We start from the raw sequence: 22500 nt of genomic DNA, 5'->3' as shown, positions 1-22500 counted from the left end.
AGAACACGTGAAGTTATTACACGAGAAAGAACAGAACTCGCCTTTATGGAGTCATTGTCTAAAAGAGCACAATGGCCATATCCAGCAATTCACAATGAACGTCGTGAGAACTTTTCACCGAGACTCAATGATGAGACAAATAACAGAAGCAATACATATCAGAAAAATCCCAGAAAGAAAGAGTATGAACGCGAAAGAAGAATGGAATACCGTATGTTTACCACACGCAAGAATTGAAAAGGATTAATTGACATTCAAACATTCAAACATCTACTATTAACGCTCTACAATTAACGTTCTGCCTCACATGGGAGACAGTGTAGATCTTATGCAAATACAAGTACAAATCCAGAAACCTAAATAATATTAAGAACTGAAGAGGCCGGGAAGGCGAAACGTTTTCAAGTTCAGAATTTAGAATCTAACTAATTAATAACACGCTCGATACGTGGCAAAGATCTTACAATACAATAGTATACATATATATATATATATATATATATATATATATATATATATACAGCGTACAACATAGAATAATGTCGATATCTAACTTTGCCTATGCAAGAATCAAAGATCTGACTAAGTTATCCAATCAATTGCATTTCTTTTTATCAATCACATTACAAATCCCTCCCATGACTTTGGTATCTACCACTGCCGTTATTTGATTATTGAAATTTGCGCTAGTTCCGGCTATATTATGAAACTCTCAGAAAAACTAATGCGCCATTTTATCGCACAACGACGCTCATCGGCCTGGGGTTGACGAATCGGTTATCGTTGGTGTTAAAGACCACGCCTTTGTAAGTTGAACCGGTGGGTCGAAAAGGTGCGGAAGTATGGCGATGACGTAACACTACACCACTGTAACAATGTACAAAAGTCGACCATGTGTTTCTTTATTCCCTCTCTCCATACACCTCCTTGCCTACTATATGACATACATGCACGAAACGTATCTCGGTCGTGCATTACACAGCAAGACCTGGTTTTTAAAAGTTGCTGAGAAAAGATCTCGGCTTTCTTATCTCTTCTCCACCTTAGAAGCACTCGAAGATGGCAGACACTTGAGCCTCATGAGGAAACTCATAGTGATAAACCTCTTGAGTAGAACAACCGGTGGTAAGAATGAAAGGCAAGGAATTTGTCGCTGTGCTTGAGTTTACGGTAAACCCACCAATATTTATTAATCCCAGGGGGATTAGCGGGTCGGTGAGGCCAGCACCTTGTTAACACGCGGGTCGGTCGGACGGGAAGGGTTCAGTTGACGGGTCGGTGAGGGGACCTTATTAAGATTAGTCTCTTTAAACATGAGGAGGTAGGTGAAAGAGCGAAACGTAAGGAACCTTAAAATCTAGAGTTGAAGATTTAGGGAGGACAAATTGATCATGCCAAACCAAAACTGATGATTCTTTTGAAATTACTTTATTTACCCGACACCTTATAGAAAATGAAAGTCTCAATTGCAAACTAATTTTTCTAGGTTATGAACTGAATCACATTATCTCTTATCAATCACATAACAGGTTGTCTCTCCGATGACTTGACTTCAGTATCTACCGTTATCAGTATTTGTTTATTGAGATTTGCACGCTAGTTCCCGGCTGTATTATGAAACCCTTAGAAAAATGAAGTAGGCGTCACTTTAGCGCAACCCGACGCTCATCAGCCTGGGGCTGACGGATCGGTGACCGTTGGCGTTGAAGGCCACGCCTTTCAAACTTGAACTGGTGGAGGCAGTGCGGAAGTACGGCGATGACCCATCACCACACCAATGGTGACATTGCTTGTAACAATTACCAGTAAAACCAGACACAAAGAAGCCAGTGTAGAAGGAAATGTCGCAGATCAACAGCTGGTAGGAGTAGGCAGTAGAGGCTCCTACGGCATCCCACAATCCTAAAGCACTTCCAGTCTTACCATACTGAGCTGCGGCTTTAACTGGGAGGTTGGATTTTCGCTTGAAATAAGCTTTTTTTCCAGTCTGGTGGTCGACGAACATGATTTCTGTAAACTAATTAACAACAAAAAAAATAAGTTATTTGGATTGCGTTTTGTCAGAGTTACTCTTACTTTGTCAACTGAAGATCAAAAGATCTGTGATCTCAAAATAGAAACTTGGAATGGTCTTCCTGCGAGGTCGACAACTGGCGTCAGTGTTTATTATGTTGAAAACTGGGAGTTATTTAGCCTCGAAAAAAGTATGAACTACGTGTGCTCTTATTGGTTTATTACGACATTTGATCTCTGTAGCTACATACTGGAATGTTGTTGCAGTTAGTCCTGTAGCCATCACTTCCATAAGGAGTCTTAGCATTGTATGTGACTTCGGTGCGGGGTTTTGCGTACTCGTCGGTTGTGTAACACATGGTCCATCCTCCATTGTATGACGTCATATCACAGTATGCTTGGAATGCGTTAGAAGGGCTTCCTCCATCCGGGTTCAACAAATATATGCCATCGCCGCGCGAAAGCCCTCTTGTCTTGATATCCAAGCAATCCTTGCCTAGAAGATGCAAGAAACACCGTAAGAAGTTCGATTTAGGTTTGATCCCTTGGCTACGGTGAAAGGTGGCCAATTTTATGACATAAGTTAAAGGAGCTACGAAACGGGAATTTCTCAGAGGCGAGAGCTCACACATTTAGTTCATCATTTTATGGACAAAAATCATTGGATTATTACAGAGTGTTAGGTTAGTAAGTCTCGGAGAGTAAAGATTTAGCGTAATAACAAACAATATTTTGAATGAACTAGGTTTTTTTTTGCTTTGATAATTAGATCCATTCTTTTCTCCCTTTTTTATTCAACCATTACATCTCTCTTTGTCACGATTCATTTTTCTTTCTTTCTCTTCTCTTTCCCTTACGGAACCTTTCTCTGAATCTCAATTTTTATTTTTTGATGTTTTTATTTTTTATCTTCTGCGAAATCGAAATTCACTTCGCAAAACTGACCTGTTGCAGGTTCTTCAGACACGCGTACCCAGGCCCTTCCATCACAGAACTCTAAATGCACTTTTGACATGCGCAATAAGCCTTTGTTCTCAGAGTTACATTTGGATAAAGATTCCTGGACGCGAACATTCTGCAATAAACAATGAGAGGTTTTTAGTTTACAGGAAGTAGTAGCTTTTGTTAGTTGTCTTGAGAACAAGAAGCAATGAAAGTGCAAACATTTTACAAGGTCGTGGCTAGGGAGCTGAGGTTGGGAACATAACATGGCTCTAAATCCGCGGCGCTGGCCAAAAGGATCGCGACTCTGGGAACAAGAATGGGAAGATCACATAATGACTTTAGTTTACCTTCACTGCACTTTCAGCGAGAACAGTTCCCCTTGAATGGTTTCCCTTTGATCTTTCCTTGAGACATCAATCCCTAATCGCTACCACTTCATTTAGCGCCAATGAACTCGCTTTGATGTTTTGTTAATATCTGCCTAATGTTGCCTTGGGTTTTGGGGCCCTTAGTGCCCTCAAGGGCGGTGCCTACTAATTCGCAGGTATTTTTGCGCGGTTTACTGAATATGCGGAAAAAGCAGTTGAATATTTTGCTAAAAACAAATCGAAAGTGGTTCAGCTTTGTCTGTACTCTTAATCGACAACGATATTCGTCATCACAGTGGCGAGTCTGCAACATTTTGACCACTGTGATGACGAATATCGTTGTCGATAAGAGTACAGACAAAGCTGAGCCACTTTCGATTTGTTAAATAGCCTTGGGGACAGGAAACACACAAGAATAGTCCACAAGCTGATTTTGCAATGTCTCCGAAATTGCTACGTACATGCTCTTTTTTCATGAAAAGTAGTATTGGCATATCAATCAAAGTTCCAGGGTGCATTTCCCAGGAATTGAGCATCTTAGACTTTTTCGTCTTTTCTACATTATGGTTTTGTCACTGCGGTCGATTTGTTTCGTAACCATTAAGTTTATAAGTTTACTGTAATATGCAACTGTTGGGACGAAAAACCTCTAATTCCATCGTCGAATACAAAACAAAGAAAAGCTCCAAATTAGCTTACACTGATGAGATCACGTGAAAACCGGAGTCAACTGCAAGGAATGGATGAGTTGCAATTCTCCTCAAAGAAGCTCTGTCTGTACTCAGCATAGACCACAACAACTAAACCATGTCGGAAACGCTATTCTTATTTCAACATAGAGTATTGAACAAGGAAGGTTCCTATTTAAAAATTTCTGATTCCCCGTATTCCAAATCGCATCGTTTAGCCCTGTTTGAATTGCATTTTACTTCTTTTTTGTCTTGAAATCTTTATGGAGTACACTCTTGTTTCGTTTTTTCCGGCGACTGCCATTTGTGAATTTTATTCAGGAAGAATAATCGAGCTCTATGCAACAAATTCAAAGCTGGCTAGAATGGCCAAGATTCAATCTTGACTGACCATAGTCTTAACATTTTTTCAAACAGGAACACGTTCGAACAGAAAAAGATCACTCCATTCTGAGAAACGTCCCATTCTTATCGAAACCTCTGGATTTTTATTTTGGCCGCATGCAAAGTGAGCACGTACCTGTTGCAAGTGTAGATTGGACGAACGTCCGTTGTTCAGGAAGACCAGGTTCACGGGATCGCAAATACCCCATCTGTAAACGGAGTGAAAGTAAATCGAGAAAGAAAATTATGAATTAGTAAAAAATACAAACTGAACCTATACTTACTTAAGAATGAAAGCTGTTACGTAGAAAATGAGAGGCAGTTTCTGAAGCATTGTTCTCTCTATTCCAATGAAATAAGCAATGTTCACGGTGTAACCGATAGGTCTTTAAATGGAATTTTGTTGCTGTTAGGTGATGTGGATCACAGAACTAAATAAAGACTCATTTCCTTGGTATACTTATGAGGTTAATCAACTTCAAATACAAATAGTGACAGAAACTTGTTCAGTATACAAGTTCATATTATTCACATTATAGGGGGCAACGATTACCGGAAGTGAAATTACATGGAATGCAAGCTGTCACCCCCTCGACTCGCTTAATTTGTTTTCCTTGTTTCAGAGAACAGTAAAATTAATGATGAATCGTAAAGCTGCAAGGAACAAGAAATATTAATCTTCCCCCTTGCCTTATTCAGTGACTTCTTCTTTGTAACACAATTAACAACATTATAACTCGTTTTCAAAACTAACTCTTTCAGAAAATCTGTTGAAATTCATATGCTTGCCCGCATTTTTAAAACCTGTCAGTAATGATGAAAACCGAGAAATTTTTAATCACTTCTATCAACGGGCGTGCGTTGCAATTATTGCTAACAACAAGTCTCAAAATAAAATTAATAAGAAATGCACAACAGCGCAAGTGCTGCATAAATGGGCAATTTTTTAGCAAACGACTCATCTTTGCAACTTTGCAAGATTTATTTGACCAGATTAATGACGAAAAACCCGATTTTCAGAAAAGCCTTGATAAAAATTTAGGAAAATTATCATGATCATCTCTGTCATAAAATGCATTGTCCTATATTTGCTACCACACTTCTCTCTTATTCATGCAATCAACAGCCTATAAATGACGACCATTTAGGTCAGATGGATGGACTTGACATCCAATGAAACACCACCAGGTTTTCATCTGAGATCGAACACTTGCATTTCAATAAAATGTTTTATTGATTACTACACAGACTACATCCCACTCATTAACAAGCCTTTTCGCAGGGTATCTCTCGTCGGTCTTCTTAGCAACTTCCATAACAAGTTTGCTTAACCAGTAATTTAGACTCCACGCATCCATTTCGTCGATCTGAAGAGAGCGTCGCGACCTTATGTAATTCATCGTCCTTGGAAAGGCATCTTGGATCTAAAACGGGCATTTTAATCGTCCGGGCAAATTGCCATTCATTAAAAACGGACAGGGCCCATTTGTTCTCATACGTCGTTGACTAGGTGAAAGCTTCCTCCTCTAACTCTTCTTCTTCGCGTAAGGTTTTCGGCTCGCCGCTAAACCTTACAGACGAGGCCCCTTCTTCACTCTTGTTTGTACGCGAACTACACAACAATTCATTATGCATATAAACGTGTTCTTTCGGTGAAGGGCAAAAATGTAACAGTGCATAATTTATCATTGTTTGGTTTGAGAAAACATGTCACTGTTTCATATGAGAAGAAATGTCTCATGTTGAAACGATAAAAACCACTCCGGCTTTGGTGTCGTGCTTTTATCTGTTTCTCGGTGTTTGGAACCCGCGAGAAGCACGAAGCCCTCGTTGTTGACATATTACTTGAATGAAATTTAGATTTGATTCGTCGAAAACAACGAGAAGAACAGATGAATTCATTGCTGATCTATATAAACGTCCACCGGTTTTATGCCATTGCTTTGGAAGAAAAAGGGATCTGAAAGCCAGAAAGTAAAATAGTAAAAGATACAAACTGAACCTATACTTACCGTTAAGAATCAACGTTGCTACGCAGAAAATGCGAGGCAGTTTCAAAAGCATTGTTCTCTCACAATAAAGAAACAGCGTCGCCCTCAATACTGATATTTTAAAAAAAGAAACAAGCAATGCTGACTGCACGATCGATAGGTCTGTAAAGTGAAATAAAATACCAGAAAGAGGCTTTTTTGGCTGTAAGGTGATGCGGATCACAGAACCAAATAAATCCCCTTTTCCTTAGTATTCTTATGAGGTTAATTAACTCAATTGCAAACTGTCACAGAAACTTGACGTGTTCAGTATACATGTTCATATGACGCACAACGAAGCAACGATATTACCGGAAGTGAAGAACTTCTGCAAAGAGCGTCTGGTCAGGTGTGAGCTCGAGTACCCGATGTAGTGGTCGAAGTTATTTTCTCCTGCATCCGGTAGCCGGCCGACACCTAAGCACAAACAGCCAGATGTATCAAGGGGAAATTGCCTAGAGAGGAAAATACAGATGCAGGATCACACTTAGATCCAGAAGAGTGCGTAATTACATGCAAAACACTTTTGACAAGCGTCACGAAGTGTCCACAACTTCAACATCACTCGCGACGGGGAGAAAATTAACGTCACAAAGTGTCCCCAAGTACTCCGGTACGCGGTCCTCGAGTAAGATATAAACAGCTGCATTTACCCTCACTGAAAAATAATCTTAACCCCTTACCTTATTGCTAGAAATTTATGGGTAGCAAATGCTTAGGGACATTTTGCGTTGGATATCAAATCGGGTGTACATTTATGCCTGGTTTTCACTAGCGACGCAAGAACAAGCACAAGCATAAGTAGCTTCTGCTTAGTGAAAACGAATGTTGACATAAGCATCAAAATCAACCACGCGGTGACGGCATCAGCCATTTTGTTCAAATGCTCAGACACGGGGAATCTGGAACGAGTGCTTTAATTGGCCAGATGTAGCAAATTTCCTTGTGCTTATGCTGCGTTTCGTTTTCACACGACACAAGCGAACGCAAGCATAAGCGCAAACACAAGGAAAAGGAAAAAAAATTGATCCTTGTGTTTGTGCTTGCATCAACCCCGTTTTCACGGTGAAATAAGCGCTCTTATGCTTGCATGCGCTTTGTGCTTGCGTAGCTAGTGAAAACCAGACTATAATTAGGCACATTTCTGCAGAATCAGACGGCATAACCTATGTTCGCCGTTACCTACTGCGATGATGTAAAACCGCAGAAAAATCGAAATGTAAAATTGATTCTCGCACTTAAATGGAAATTTAATAAATTGTCGGAGAAGTTATTTAAGCAATTTTCCGCACTTGAAATATACATTTATTTCAGTTTCACGTCCGCAATTCCAGTGGGCCTTCATCAAAATTTTGCTCTTTACACCACATAGAAGAAACTCGAATCTTCTCAAATGGCTTTTGATATAGTTCCGTGGTATATAGCGGTATGCCGCGTAATCTTGAATAATTATAGATGCAAACCCAACCAGAAGTTTGCGATCAAAATTTTGCTGTTACAGCACATAGAAGAAACTCGAATCTTCTCAAATGGCTTTCCATAGCTCCCGTGGTATAGAGCGGTATGCCGCGTAATCTTGAATTTTTAAGATACAACTTCCCAACCAGAAGTTTGCGTAGTTCTAAAACTGTTTACTAACTATAAAGGAGGTTTCTCTCCAGTTACGCTGGGTTTCCCAAATATTCTAATATTTTCAAATCACAATCACACTCAGCACGCTCCAACAATTCTGAGCTAATTCTAGTTAGGAGTATTTGATTTTCCGATGGTAAACACTTCAATCGGAGACTTCCCACGATATATATTCCGATCCCCGTTGTTTATGTGGGGTTTACCACGTACAACCACATGTCGCAGCCTTATCATGGTTACATTATTTCGAATACCGTATCCTATCCTATTTCAGACCTACTGTATTTTAAACTCGCTACTATCCTAACATTCCTTCACGTCATCTATATTACGGTCACCGCTCGCCGTATTTATTTTAAAATACAATACGATTGCTGGGAATCTGTGGTTAAACCAAATTTTTGTGAATTCGTCATGCACTTATCGCTGGTTTATCAAATTCGCCCCACCAAGGCAATCATCCAAACTAAGTCATCAATTGATCGATTGAATTGAATTGTCCATTATATACTTATAATTAATGTACGCATAGACCCATCACTACCGTGAAATTGGGAAAACCATTGAACTTTAAACAACGACCAGCATTTGACTATTTATTACAGAGCTGTCAAGTCTTAAAGTTAATTCCAAAGAGTGAGATGCTTGCTGGAGATTGCGCCAAAGGCACATACAAGTGTCCTGTGTTTCTAGTGGGGTCCGGGGGCATGCTCCCTGGAAAATGTTTGAAATTTGAACTTCTCAAATCACTGGAAATGCACCGACGAGTCTGCCATTTTGGTTTTTTCATGCCGTTTGCTAAGGGAGCCCATGTTGTTACGGTGAGCCTGAGCTAATATATCGGCCTATACTTCATATATTAACAAGTGAAAGTCCTGAAGAAATAAGAAAATTGGTCACACATGAACAGATGGAACAGTGCCAGTGAGGGAACGAATTGGGAATTCATGAGCACTTCTGAAAGCGTAAAAGGTAGAGTTACCTACCAGAAGAGTGCCAATGCGTGAGAAATGCTCGTGTCGGCGTGAGAGCGTGAGATTGCATCGAAATGCGTGAGACTCACGCTCAATGCGCGTGTCGCTCGTCTGAATTTTAAAAAGTCTCGTGTCGGTGCTTTCTCAATGTTTCACCGTGGCTTCACGTTGCTGTCGGAAAGGATGTCGTTTGTCGCGATTTCACTTGTAGTGCTGTTGCTACTTTTTAGGCCATGTCGTTTGAAGGAATTTACCCTGACAGAGCCTCTTGAGAGGTAGTCACTAATACAACCAATTCGTTAAAAATAAAACAGTTTAAGGCAGCTTCTTAGAATGACGTTCTATTTACCGAGTTCGCAGACACTCACAGACGGTAAATAATATATTCTGCTCTCTTTAACACGTCTATTATAAAACTTGATATGGTAAGTGGGAATGCCATTGCCGACGGGTAGCAATGGGTCAATATCCATGTGTGATCGTATAAAAGACTAAGCAAACAAACCCTTCTCATAACAACTAGTAGTTTGGATCATGTCTTAACTTGTAAAATGGTAATAGCTTAATTAAGTGGAGCTATGATTTCATAGACCCCTTCGTCAGTCCGAACAATATGGACAAAACTCGTGAGACAAATAATGCCCTTTAATTAAAAGGGCTGTGGCACAAAATTCAGCAAATTCAGTGGCTGCAAACTGGCAACCAAATCAAGCGAAACGTAAAAATAACTACTTAAAACATTGAAGGAACGTTTGAATAAAACAGCAAATACAAAAGAAGGTAGGGATGGACAAAATTAAAGAAGATCAAAATGGATTGCAATTGGGGATTTTCAGAGCTGTTCAGCCTGACAGTTTTTCAAAGTTTATCTCTGTTGTTTGCAACCAAAACAATGTATGCTAGACAGACATTTTCCGTTTCTGGCGAATTTCTGGGTTAACGTTAAGTTGCATAGCGAGTCGGGCGGGTATTTGGTAAACCATTACAAAATGAACCCCACCGTCGTGAGAAAATCGGCAAGCTCCCTGATTCTTGGGATGTCGAGTAAGGGGGTATTTTCATGAGACCGGGACAAACTCAAACCGGTATGAACTTGTACCGGTATGAAATTTTTGTAGCCGTTTACATGAAACCGGGACAAGATGCTTGGTGCCTGGTTTCGGGATGAAATGATATGTTTTCTCTAATAAATATTAGGCTGACGCAAAAGCATACAAAGCAAGCTTGAAATTTTGTGACCCGGTCTGAGATTTGTTGTCTTTTACATGAGACTGTTGCTGTCCGAGAATTTCTCGTCTCTGTCCAGCAACCGAGACGAAGTCAGACCGGCCTCATGTCAACACATAACAAGAAACGTATGGAGTTCGTTCCGGTATCACAGTGAAATGTGTATCCCCGCACTGACATATCACTGGTGATATTATCACGGGGATACACATATCACTGTGACACCGGTCTCGTGTAAATATCCCGGCTGAGTAGGGTTTTGTCCAAAAATAGCCGCCAGGTAACCTAGCCTGATGTGCAATCTTTCTAAAATGGCGGCCAAGTATGGTGATATTTCCGACGACGAATTGCGTAGACAACTCACGGCTTTAGGCGAGGACGTTGGACCCGTAACTCCTACAACAAGGTCTTTTCTTTTGCGAAAATTAAAACGCTTGCAGAATGAGGGAAGAAGCACAAGGGCAAGCAAAGAAAATACCCCATCTAGACGAGGAACTTCACCTGGGCGCAAGTCTCGATCGTCACCCGCACTATCAAGAAATCAGAGCCCGTCTCGGAGACTTATCGGATTTTCCAGTGATGAAGAGGACGGTGGCCCCAGCCACTCGAGTACTTTTATAGAATCGAGTAAATCAAGAGGTAGAAGGAAAGAGGCGGCGGACAATAGGGCTGATCATGACCCGCCGGAAGAGTCCGAGAAGACAAAACCCTCGCTGTTAAAGCGCAGAAGTTATCAAAGGCAACGTGTTCCAAGTTTTATCGAAAGCGCTCCTGAGAGGACAATAGACTCAACGGATGGAAATATCGGAGAGTTTTCCGATCAAGATGGACAAGTGTACCGTCATGTAATGGGTAAACCATGGCCCTCCACGAAGCGCGCCTCAGATGAAAATGAAATATCACAGACAATGCGTGTGTCTTCAACCTATGACAATAAGGAAACCGTGACTGTTGATTCCAAGTTAAACTCGAGTCTTCGAGAGGGACAAGCTGGAGCCAAAGTCTTGAAAGGCGGCTCCTTACTCTCTTCAACGCGAAAGATTGTATTGGTGATAAGTGGCATATGCATTGCTGTGCTGTTGTATGCCGCCCTCAAGTGGCTTTCAAGTGATCCTCAACCGCAACTTGAAGAGTTAGGTAGGAATATAATAAAGCTCAATGTTTTGAATTCTTAATGGTTTCTTAAGCTCGTGTGTACTGAAAATTGCAGTTAATCTTCGAAATGTTTGGTCTCTCACAAGTTGGAATGTTAAGGCTCGATTTGATTGGATCTTCCACATCTACAGTATACCGTTCGGTACTTCAGCTTGTATTCTTTATTTAACTATTTTTCCGTATTCTCTTTCAGCGAAACTCCCAATTTGTCGAGGAAAGAGTGTGGTTGATTATTCTCATGTTAAGGTACAGATACGCTTTTGTAATGTGTTCAGGATGTCCCCAACTTAAAACAATAAAATACCATTCTGACCTCGTTTGTTCAAAAGGTGGATAGCGCTATCCACCGGATAAATCACTATCCAATGCTAAAAAATAAAATGTAAATGTAAATGCTTTGTTTATAGTGGAAGTGCACTTAGCTATCAAGCTAGTTTACAGGCACTCCACTGTTAACAAGGTGAAAGTAACAATTCAAACTTAACAGAAACATTATTAAGAACCCCAACTGGCGGGAGGCAACCAGTTGGCTATTTACAAAGCGTGGTGGAGTTGAATCCGGGACAACCGGAAACAAATCCAAGCCAGAGGTTAGAACGGGATTTGAACCCGGAGCAGCCGCATGCAAACCCAACGCTCTAACCACTGGACCACACTGCCTCCTGCGGAGCAAAACTGCCTCCTCCTAGCAAAACCGATTGAGTTATCCAGTGGATAGTGATTTATCCATTGGATAGTACCCTTCAAACAACTAGGGCCTGCAGGATTATTCCTATCACACAACTTTACAGTGGTTTCCAACATGAGTACATTATCAATGACATAGTTATAACAATGGGCCTATATTAGTCCCCATCATTATATTGGATCTGCAGTGTTTTTGCCACAGTGCCACTTAAGGTGATGTGGCTAATTGTTACTTATAATTTAATTGGTTACACCTTTTTAGTAATAGTAATATTATTGTTTTTAATGATAACAATTTTAGAAAAAATGCAATTTATTATTATTATGTGAATTCTTGCTGTTCAGTCTGCTGTATACTCCTGAAGGGCCAGTGGTTTTGGATGATTAATGTGTTGACATACGACCTCTCTATTTGACCAAATCTTGATTTTGTGACGTTGATAGCCTCCATAGACAATCTTGGACAAATTAAATGGAAGATTGAGACCACCCCTCCCCCCAAAATCAGTGATGGGAAAATGGCGCGTTTTGGCCTTCACGCGGCTTCATCCTTGATTTGGGGGGGAAGGGGGCATTTCTGTTCCATTTTATTCTGTCCAAGATTGTAGGTCCAAACCATGGTCCTAGCACACAATAGGGCTGATAAATTTTGTTTTTAAGACAGAACCTTCCTTAGTACATGTATGTGGGCTGTTCCTAATAAAAATTAGTTATTTTTTGTATTTCATTGATGTTGATTGCCCCAGGGATTTTTTCCGTGTGTTTTTCCAGTCCCTTCTTGATGAGCCCTAGAGCACCTGTAACAACTGGTATTGTTTCTGCTTTCATTCCCCACATTCTGATTGTTTCATTCTCCAGGTCTTGGAGAGTTTTTCAGTGGTCTTGAATGAGGTGTTTTATTATTATTATTATTATTATTATTATTATGGCAGTTTAAAACTCCTGAATGCCAGGCCTAGTCACAAATACTGGTCGTATAAACGTAGCCAGTATTATCTCAAAATTTACGAGTTTACATATGATAGGAATAAAATTCCATCAAATTAATAAAATAAATATCTATCCAAATAATATCTACGGAATTTTAATTGTGTGTTGTCTCATTAGCACCCCAAAGGTGTCCAAGTGGCTAGCACATGACTTGGAATGTTTTAGCGATGTGAAGGGTGTGGCTCAGGACGGCTTTCTGCATTCTTCTGAGTACCTCTCGGTACCTATCTGAGTCCACTAACGTCTTGACTTCATCCTTCAGACTCCTTGAGTAACCACCAAAAGCGTCAATAACGATGTTGAACTGTCGAATCTTGTACCCTGGGTGCTGTCTCTTGAGCTCTAGTCGCAAAGGTACATACTTTAAGGTCTTCTCCTCATCTTTCTGCTTTCTGTTATCCATCCAGGGACAGCTAATCTCTATTAGCATCACCTCCTTCTTTTCCCTGTCTACGAACCTTACGTCAACTCTGTTGGCTCTTACTTGCAGGTGCTCGGCGAAAACAGGCACATTCCAATACGCCGTCACCTTGTCGTCTTGATACGCCAGTTTGGGCTGGACTGGTGAATACCAGGGTGGGATGGCGTCCGCCAGCTGATAGCATCTCAGAGAATATAATTTTGAGTGCTGCATTGTGCCTAGTCAGGTACAAGGTTTGCACCAGTGCACTGCAGCCTTGTTATTATTATTATTATTATTATTATTATTATTATTATTGTAATTATTATTATAGTGGATTCAGCACTGGCTTTTCCAAAAGTTGGATCCGGGTTATCTTTTTGGGGGCCAGGCAACAACAAGTTGCCTAAGGAAACCCAAATTATTGCTCCAGAACCTTTCTCAGAATTCTTGCTGTGCCAAGGAGAGTGGTTTTGTGAATTAGTTCTATAGAAGTGTTAGTGCCAATGCGCTTTAAGTTGCTTTCAAGCCTTTTTGGAACTGTTCCCAATGCCCCAAGTACTACTGGAAGCACCTGGGTTCAGACACTCCACATTTTCTGAATCTCTCTTGCTAGGCCCTGGTATTTTTTGGATCTCATGCAGGTTGTTATTGCCTGGGATTTTGCGTAGCTGTCTTTCAGTGCCTTTCTTTATAGCCCCAAGGGCACCTACAACAGTGGGAATTAGCACTGTTCTCAGCTGCCTCATATTCCCATCTCCAAATCCTAGTATTTGGACAGTTTCTCTGACTCATACTTCAAGGCAAGTGTTTTTATCTGATGGTATGGCTGACTCAATATGGGTACACTTGTTTTCCTATGTATTCTTGATCACAATATCTGGACAGTTTGCTGTTATTGTTCTATTTGTCTGGATTGGCATGTCGTAGGATAGTGATATCATCTTTTTCTACTACTGTTTTTGGATCGTGTTCATACAACTTCCTTGTATTCCCTGCAGATTCCCCAATGTGCAGTAGGTGGATTGCAACCTTATTGTGCCAGTGGATATATTCTGTCTGTGCCAATTCTGGGCGGCCTGATATATTATCATCATCATCATCATCATCATCATTATTATTGTTATAATCAATGATGATCATAACAGGGCCACTTGTTAAATGTTGCCCCCTCTTTTCAGGGAGAAACCTAGCAAAACTAGTCAATCTGCCAGCCAATGCTTTGTTCCTAGAGTACCAGTAACATTATTACGACAGGAACCACCTTGTCGTAGATTTCCTCATGTGGTTAATTTTCATTGCAAGGTCTTGGAATTATTTTTGTGATTGTTTCATTCTCTTTATTGGTGACTCTAAAATATCCAGGCAGTAACCACATCAATGATGGCAGTCTCCCAGTTCTTCTTATCAACCACATTGTGAACCCTCCTGTAATGTCTGTACTCCAGACTGTTCCACGATGCGAACGGATTACACTCCAGAAAATACACTCACGTTTTCAGTCCGCCATCTTAACTTTTATTGACTACCCACAATACACTAAAAGGCACAGGTTACACAGGCAACCCACGGAACAATCACTACATAACACTTCTAACCCTCTGTCATCTTGTCTGTTCTTATGTTGAGATCCCATAGTATTATTTTTTGCATTAAAGAAAAAACCCTGGTTCCACTATACAATACAATACATGTACATACAGTGTACTTAATTAATTGACCACTCCCCATAGGGGCTTTTCAGGGCCATTGAAACACAACAGCAACTGTCAACTGGCCGAAGGCAAACCAGTGGGCTATTTACAAGTGTGCGGCAGAGAAGTTGAAACAGGGTCTACCGGAACAAATTCACTGAGTTGTTAGAATGGGTCTCGAACCTGGGAACCGCGATCTCAAGCCAAGCGTCCAAACTATTCAGCTGCACCGCCGTTCCAAGTAAACCTGTCTATGGTTGCAACTTTTATAATTATTCAGATTGTGCTACATGTAACTTACTGCAGGGGAGGAGCAGGGATGGCTTAGTAGTTATAGCACTTGCCCCTCACCAATGTGGACAGGTTTGATTCTGGACTCGTGGCCATATGTGGCTTAAGTTTGTTGTTGGTTCTTTACTCTGCTCCGAGAGGTTTTGCTATGGATTCTCTGGTTTTCCCCTCTCCTCAAAAACCGTTGTCTCTAAATTCCAATTTGAGGGGGTGCAGGATCTCTCTGAAAACCACTTTCGGGTGAGTGGAGCTTCCTGGGCGGCAGCCTTAATAGAGCTGAAGCGAAAGAGTGTTGTGTATTCAGAAAAATCTCGAGTCCTCCAGAGAAAATGTAATGTAAGATAAGGTAAGGGAACAAAGGCCGCTTATCGTGTGACTTCAAGAACCAATGAAAGCGCGTGTTTTGATGTCATTAGACAAAGTGGCGTGACTCAACATCGTTCACATGGATATTTATGATAGTGGGTGAAATCACATTTTTCCGTTTCTCTGACCATTTTGCTGTGTACATTTGCTTCTCTATTATTTATTTCTAAACCAGCGTGTTCTACAGCTGTTTATTGAGTGAACAACCTCAAGACTGAACCAGTGTACACATTCTTATTGGCCACTGTTGTGGCGTGCCATAATTGTCAAGTAGAGAAGTTTGTTGTTGTGAACAATTTCATTATAAAATTTTCAAAGGAAATAATATTGTCTGTAAAGTACATATCAATTTAACATATAATTCATGGCTGTATCTTGTAAAATAAAAATTCTACAAACGAAACAACTTTCATGTGTCATGCAATTGGCATTTTTGTACATGGCATTGATTTTATCCAAGTTATTATTTTATAATTATTCCTGTTAAAATTACAGCTGCTCAAAAATTGCAGCAGTACTTTCAAAATTTTCAAAGTGTGCAAGGGTTTTACTTACACTTTTATTTTTTAAAACTGTACATGTAGTTGCAGTACTTTGAAGTAAAAAATTACAACTACAGCTGTACTGTTCATTTGGGTTCCAAAAATGGCACTCTGTTACAAATCTGCAGACTATGTATTATTTTGACTGTCTCATTGGCACTTACAAGTAGTGATAGCTATTACTAGTTATAATAACTATTGATTATAATTTATTATTGCACCACACATCATGCTTTTGTTTGTACCATCTTCCTTCGTCACTGACTTTACACTTGTACTTTGTAGTTTAGCCAAGGTATTGCCTGATCTGGTCCAGCCAACAGCACTTCCTCTGTCTCTTTCTTCAAAATTTATATTCTGCTTTTAGCAAACTCCACAAGCTTATTTTCATCTCCTCTGTCTTTGTTGGGTGCGTCCTTTTCTTCTTTTTTTCGTCTTTCAGATCTGTCTGGTTGTTGTCCTTCAGGAACATAATCGTCACCCCATCGTAATTAAATGTTGATCATTTTTAGTTTGTCTGGTAGACCACACTTTTTCAGTCCCTCTGTTTCCTGAACTGTCATCATTCTGTATTATTATTATTATTATTATTATTATTATTATTATATTATTATTATTATTATTTCTAATTCGTATTTTATGCTCAATGCAAAATTAATGACATGCAAACAAGTGAAGTGTTATTCTGGTCATTCCAACAAGTGAAATGTGTTCAAGAAAATCCACATAGTTCGCAAGAGTTCCAAAGAATTAATCAAATGATTTGCCAAATGTCCAAGCAATCTTTATTATATGTCATCTGACACATCACTGTTAACTAGACATGATTTGTGCAGTTTCCTTATAAATAATAAGATATTGGAAGAAGGTTTTAAATGCACATGTATGTGATTGAGACTGTTAACTGGCTCCGCCAACTGTTTAACAGGTCATTGTCATTTTTACATTTAGCCTCCTCGCTGTATCTCATTGTACAATATCAGTCAGCATTATGCAGTCTCTCTGAAGAATTAATGATTTGCCAAAAGTCCAAGCAATCTTTATTATATGTCATCTGACACATCACTGTTAACTAGACATGATTTGTGCAGTTTCCTTATAAATAATAAGATATTGGAAGAAGGTTTTAAATGCACATGTATGTGATTGAGACTGTTAACTGGCTCCGCCAACTGTTTAACAGGTCATTGTCATTTTTACATTTAGCCTCCTCGCTGTATCTCATTGTACAATATCAGTCAGCATTATGCAGTCTCTCTGAAGAATTAATGATTTGCCAAAAGTCCAAGCAATCTTTATTATATGTCATCTGACACATCACTGTTAACTAGACATGATTTGTGCAGTTTCCTTATAAATAATAAGATATTGGAAGAAGGTTTTAAATGCACATGTATGTGATTGAGACTGTTAACTGGCTCCGCCAACTGTTTAACAGGTCATTGTCATTTTTACATTTAGCCTCCTCGCTGTATCTCATTGTACAATATCAGTCAGCATTATGCAGTCTCTCTGCATAAAGAGCTTTCTGCTAAAGCAGGTATGGCAGCAGTTGTGTTTGAAATAATGACTGTCTTTCAATATAATTATGATGGCTCGGCAGATTGGCAGAGTCTCTAATGAGTAACTGCACGCTCCTATGCTTTATTTCACAAGCCTTGTTTACAAAGTTTGTTATTGATTTGTTTAGCAGGTTTGCTGATGTGGACCTTCTATACCCACCCATGCATACTCTCATGAAGGGCAGTCACAACACCCGGTACTCCATCCCCTTCTCTTCCTGAATATTGTGTGGGTTCTTTAACGTCCCACAGCGAACTTATGAACAAGGAGGATATTTGTGAGACAGGGCCTAAAGTTTAAAGTTCTTAAGATCTGAGAAGACTTGAACATCCAACCGTTTGCATATGAAATTACAAAGGCAGCACTTTCTCCTCAGTTATTTTAAGATCCTGAGTTTTGATCCAGCTGAGGTTGGTCTACCCACGACCTCCCGCATGACAGCCCAGTGCTCAAGGAGCTGAGCCACTGATGTGCAGTGCACCTGTTGATTATGAAATTCACTCTTGCTTTTGGCTGATTATGAAGATCATTATTGGCAAGAATAATAATTCTTGCTATCACGTCTGCTTAAAAAAATCATCTTAGGCCTTACTTAACTGTTACCCTCTCCAAAAAGAATGTAAACTGAAATCGTGTGAGAAAGTTTTAAACTCCATGGGAATTGCATAACTTAGAAAATTACAATATTATATTTCCTCTGGAACCTTTGATTTTTTAAGGAAAATAGGGTGGGGGCAAGGTCATGTCGGGTGAGAGAAATCTTATTAACTTTTAATTTTGAATCGTAGTGATCACTGAAAAGCAATTGTGTGACCAAATGTACACTGGAACACTATCATCATTGTCAGCATTCTTTGAAGGATTGACATGTGTAAATTTTATATTTTTCCTTCTCACTGGTATTTACTTTTTGTGGCTTTGATTTCAGGGTTATGTGAGTGTGAATATTTTGGCAGTAGAAACTTGTCATTGGATGCTTTTATAGAGCAAATCAGAAAAGATAAGGTAGGTGAGATCTCAACAGCCATTATCAATGATTTGTTGTCAGTAAATTCTTCTGAACACAGAAGATTCTTGAATTGGATATTTACAGTGTATAAACTATTTGCTGTCATCATGAGTGTCTTCTTAATCATCTTAGTCAACTTGTCGTCATCTTCATCCTTGATTTCATTGTCATCACGGGTTTTCAATAAAATTTAAAGTGGGCAGCTTTTTTGAATAGCTTAGCCGACAGTATCAACAAGGGACCTAATGGCCCCTTCCGCTAGCGGTCTGTAGGCATGCCAAAATACCTCAAAAACAAAAATTAATCAGGATCTCGGTTACATTGTATCTAGATGACTTTGTGCTGTCATTGTCAAAATGAATTTACTGTTAGGCTTGGGGAAAAAGTAACAGACTTCCCTGAGTGAAGTAGCTGGCCCTTTTTAGTTGGCTGTGGGTGCTTATTGAAACCACTGGTCATCATTATCGACATGGACACCATTGTGGCCATGATCGGTATTGTCATCAACATGATTGTTGTTAGAATCTTTCCATTGTGTTTCAGTACAATAGAACAAAGGAGGAACAGACCCTCATCTTGAACGAAACTCTAGGTTTAATTCTTAAGACCCCCGCATGGAATTTAAGGTATCTCTACATGTATCATTTATTTCTGCATGATCTTTTTGCATGTCTCATGAATAAGTTTTAGGGAATGATGTACATGAAGTGCAATGAATGGCTATCTTGATTTCACAGTGTTTTCCTAAGTTAACTACTTGTACTTGACTGAACGTGTTCAACTTCATGCAGATCCACATAATTCCTTACAGTCCCTATGATGCTTATTTTTTCCCCGTTTTTAACTTTTCGTTAATAAGTATAAGGTATATCCATGGAGTGTTTTCACTCACGTGACCAGCAGCCATATTGGAATACTGAAACAAAAGAAAGCTAGAGTTCAATTCCCACTGGATTTAATAGTTTGGTACACCATCATGGCCACTATTCCTTTGTTTTGGAACACCAACATGGCCACTGTGATGTCACGGGAAAACATGCTATAGTGTTTGGAGTGTAGTACTTCAAAACTTTTTCCCTCATAGTATATACATGTTGATTTATACGCAAAAAATTTTGGCCATGCCAGTTAGGCCCTGGTAACTAATGACATCAAAGAAGAAACTTGTTTTCATTTCTTCAGGAAGAAATGTGAAAAAGTGTAACAATATCTACAAGTCTTGTTACCCTGCCAGCAGTTGGCTTCTCTTATTCCTCTCTCGAGAGAGAAACCACTGTGAACAACCCTTAGTTTCTTTGAGTGAGCTGCCGTCCAGCGCTAATGACGACTTAATTAAATTTGAACCTGTAAAACGAGTTAGTGAACTTTTTTTGGTGCCTTCATGTGTATTGAGCTAATTGCTACATTTCGCTGAGCCTGCTGTGTAGTGATTCCTTGTTTTTCCCTCGAAATGAGATGAAGTGATGTCAAATGCATCACATGGGGCATGGCGTACTTCACACATGCTAGATAGAAAATCTAACGGTTGCTCGCAATAGTTTCTCTCTCGGGAAGTGTAGGAGAAACCAATGAGTTGAAGTTTAAAGTCTTGTTGAAAAAATCTAGAGCTTTTTGTTAAGTCTTTTTAGAAACAAATGTTGGACGATAGTTACCCAAGGTTCGGATGCATTGAATGTCCTCACTGACGATTCAGAATGCAATTACATTGGATTTCTTGACTTCTTTGACATCGTTAGTTAACCAGGACCCAACTGGCTCTGCCAAAAATCAAAGGCCCGCTATAATGCATGGATACGCTATGAGAGAAAAATGTTTGAAGTACGTGAACAAAAACTCCAGATACTGTAGATATTTAAATGAAAAGTTAAAAACTGGGGGGGAAAATAGGCATCTTAGGGACTTTAACCCATTGACAACTAAACCGCACCCCACTGACAAGTAAAATTGTCTGGTGTCAGACAAAGGAAAATCTATCGAGTCTCACTCCTAGAAGTGAAGGGGTTTTAAAATGGTAAAATTACACCAGATGAACTGCACTGCTGTGACACAGTCCCTTTAGTAAGGATAAATTTGTTACCCAAGAGGCAAAGAAGAAGAAAGATCCTCACTTGGCGGTTAATATAACAGCAAACTATTATAGAGCCAACCAATATTCAGAAGTTCTCCATGCTGCAGGACAGCTTCCTCTTTCATGTATATTCTTTTCAAGTTGCAATGTTGTTATCTAGCATGCCACTGAAGTACAATGTATGTACATGTACATGCAAATACATAGGCAGGCCTATTCATTTGCATTATATATGAATTGTTTAAATTTCAGTGTAAAGGTCTGCATAAGTTGTCATAATTATAGTTGATACATGTTTCTGCTTAATATGAGAGAAAATTACTTTGTTCGCATTAAAAAAAAAAAAAAAATCACACCCTGTCTGAAGCTTAGCAAGTACCGGTGGACTGCTTTCTTTTCACAATCGCAACTTGCTCTGTTTGACTGATTTTTGATGGGGGAATGAGAAGCATGAACATACCTTCCCCACTATAAACATGATACTTTTTTACCCTTGTTCCAAAATTAATGAAAGATTAATTAACCATTAGATTTTTTACTTTTAGGTTGTTTGATGAAAACAATGAACTAACAGATGATATCAAAAAAGTAAAATGGATTGATTGTTCAATTGCCATGAAACCTCTATTTTGCCGCATCAAAGAAGCAATCTCCCGGTTGGCTTATCTCTCTTTCTTTATTGGGTTTGGTGAGTAGCCACAAGTTCCTTGGCCAGCCTGGATAATTGTTTTGGGAGTTTGGGGGCCTGGTACATTCAAAACTTATTAACAGAAAAAAATTTATCCTGAAGGTTCACTGTAACTGATGAGATAAGTAAATTACGTGTTTTGAGTTAATTTTAGGGAACATTTTGCCACTTGTCAGCATTTTATAATAACGTGCGGCAAATTTTAATGTTTTAGTCCATTTTATTGCTCAAATGCATGGTCATGTTTTGAATTTGCTTTCAACTTGTCCGCAGCCTCGATATGTAGTTTTTCCTTGATTTTTTTCAACAGTTATTGGTAGCTTGGTGATTTTCTATTTCATTGTGCGACAAAGATGGAGGAGTGACGAAGCTGAAACTAGAATGATGTACCCGTTTGTGGAAAAGATTATTGGTGGGGGAAATAATCAATGTGCAATTTTACCATGTTCCTGGTTTTGGTATCTAGGATCATAATGCAGGCAACATCTTCATAGCAGCTCAGAATTACTAACTAAAGCAAGAGTTACATTTATTTGCTTTTAAATTTTAAATTTTTAGACATCTTGCGAGAGCACCACGAAGCTAGTAAAACTGAAAAGAACCTATTGCCGTATCTTCCTATTCCTCATGTTAGAGATATGCTGATTCCTCCATCTGACAGGTGTGCGAACATGTCTCAGAGTCTTCTTTTCAAAATGTTATCAGGATCTGAACTTGAGCCCAGTTTACTGTGCAACGTGCAACACGCCTTACTGTGGGCACCCAACAGTCTTTCAGATTTGACA

General features: G+C 39.5%; 2 protein-coding genes across 2 annotated transcripts in view; one reads left to right on the top strand and one right to left on the bottom strand.

The window, feature by feature from the left end:
- Positions 1-1412: 1412 nt before the first annotated feature.
- LOC138016898 (uncharacterized) lies at positions 1413-5480 on the bottom strand. Its single transcript, XM_068864063.1, has 5 exons — positions 4684-5480; positions 4536-4608; positions 2959-3088; positions 2265-2509; positions 1413-2017 (listed from the first exon to the last, which is right to left on the bottom strand). Exons 1-5 carry the CDS (start codon positions 4731-4733, stop codon positions 1649-1651), a joined length of 867 nt encoding a protein of 288 aa, XP_068720164.1. The 5' UTR covers positions 4734-5480; the 3' UTR covers positions 1413-1648.
- Positions 5481-10555: 5075 nt separating this feature from the next.
- Positions 10556-22500, top strand: part of LOC138015685 (inner nuclear membrane protein Man1-like) — a 32557-nt gene continuing 20612 nt past the window's right edge. Inside the window, exons 1-8 of the mRNA XM_068862797.1 lie at positions 10556-11399; positions 11611-11663; positions 17849-17927; positions 18879-18955; positions 19503-19585; positions 21573-21715; positions 22026-22127; positions 22274-22376. Of these exons, the coding sequence (XP_068718898.1) occupies positions 10556-11399; positions 11611-11663; positions 17849-17927; positions 18879-18955; positions 19503-19585; positions 21573-21715; positions 22026-22127; positions 22274-22376 (1484 nt within the window). The remainder of the gene's footprint in view (positions 11400-11610; positions 11664-17848; positions 17928-18878; positions 18956-19502; positions 19586-21572; positions 21716-22025; positions 22128-22273; positions 22377-22500) is intronic.

This window comes from Montipora capricornis, chromosome 9 (genome assembly GCF_036669925.1).
Source record: "Montipora capricornis isolate CH-2021 chromosome 9, ASM3666992v2, whole genome shotgun sequence".
NCBI lineage: Eukaryota > Metazoa > Cnidaria > Anthozoa > Scleractinia > Acroporidae > Montipora > Montipora capricornis.
Note: the sequence above shows the minus strand (reverse complement) of the source record. Positions and strands in the feature narration are given on the sequence as shown.

Bases quoted from the DNA above. Each gene is read 5' to 3' on its own strand.
- LOC138016898 (XM_068864063.1), bottom strand. From the start codon at position 4,733: ATGCTTCAGAAACTGCCTCTCATTTTCTACGTAACAGCTTTCATTCTT. The intron at 2,510-2,958 runs GTCAGTTTTGCG...TGCATCTTCTAG, and splicing joins GTCTGAAGAACCTGCAACAG to GCAAGGATTGCTTGGATATC. The intron at 2,018-2,264 runs GTATGTAGCTAC...GTTGTTAATTAG, and splicing joins CTAACTGCAACAACATTCCA to TTTACAGAAATCATGTTCGT.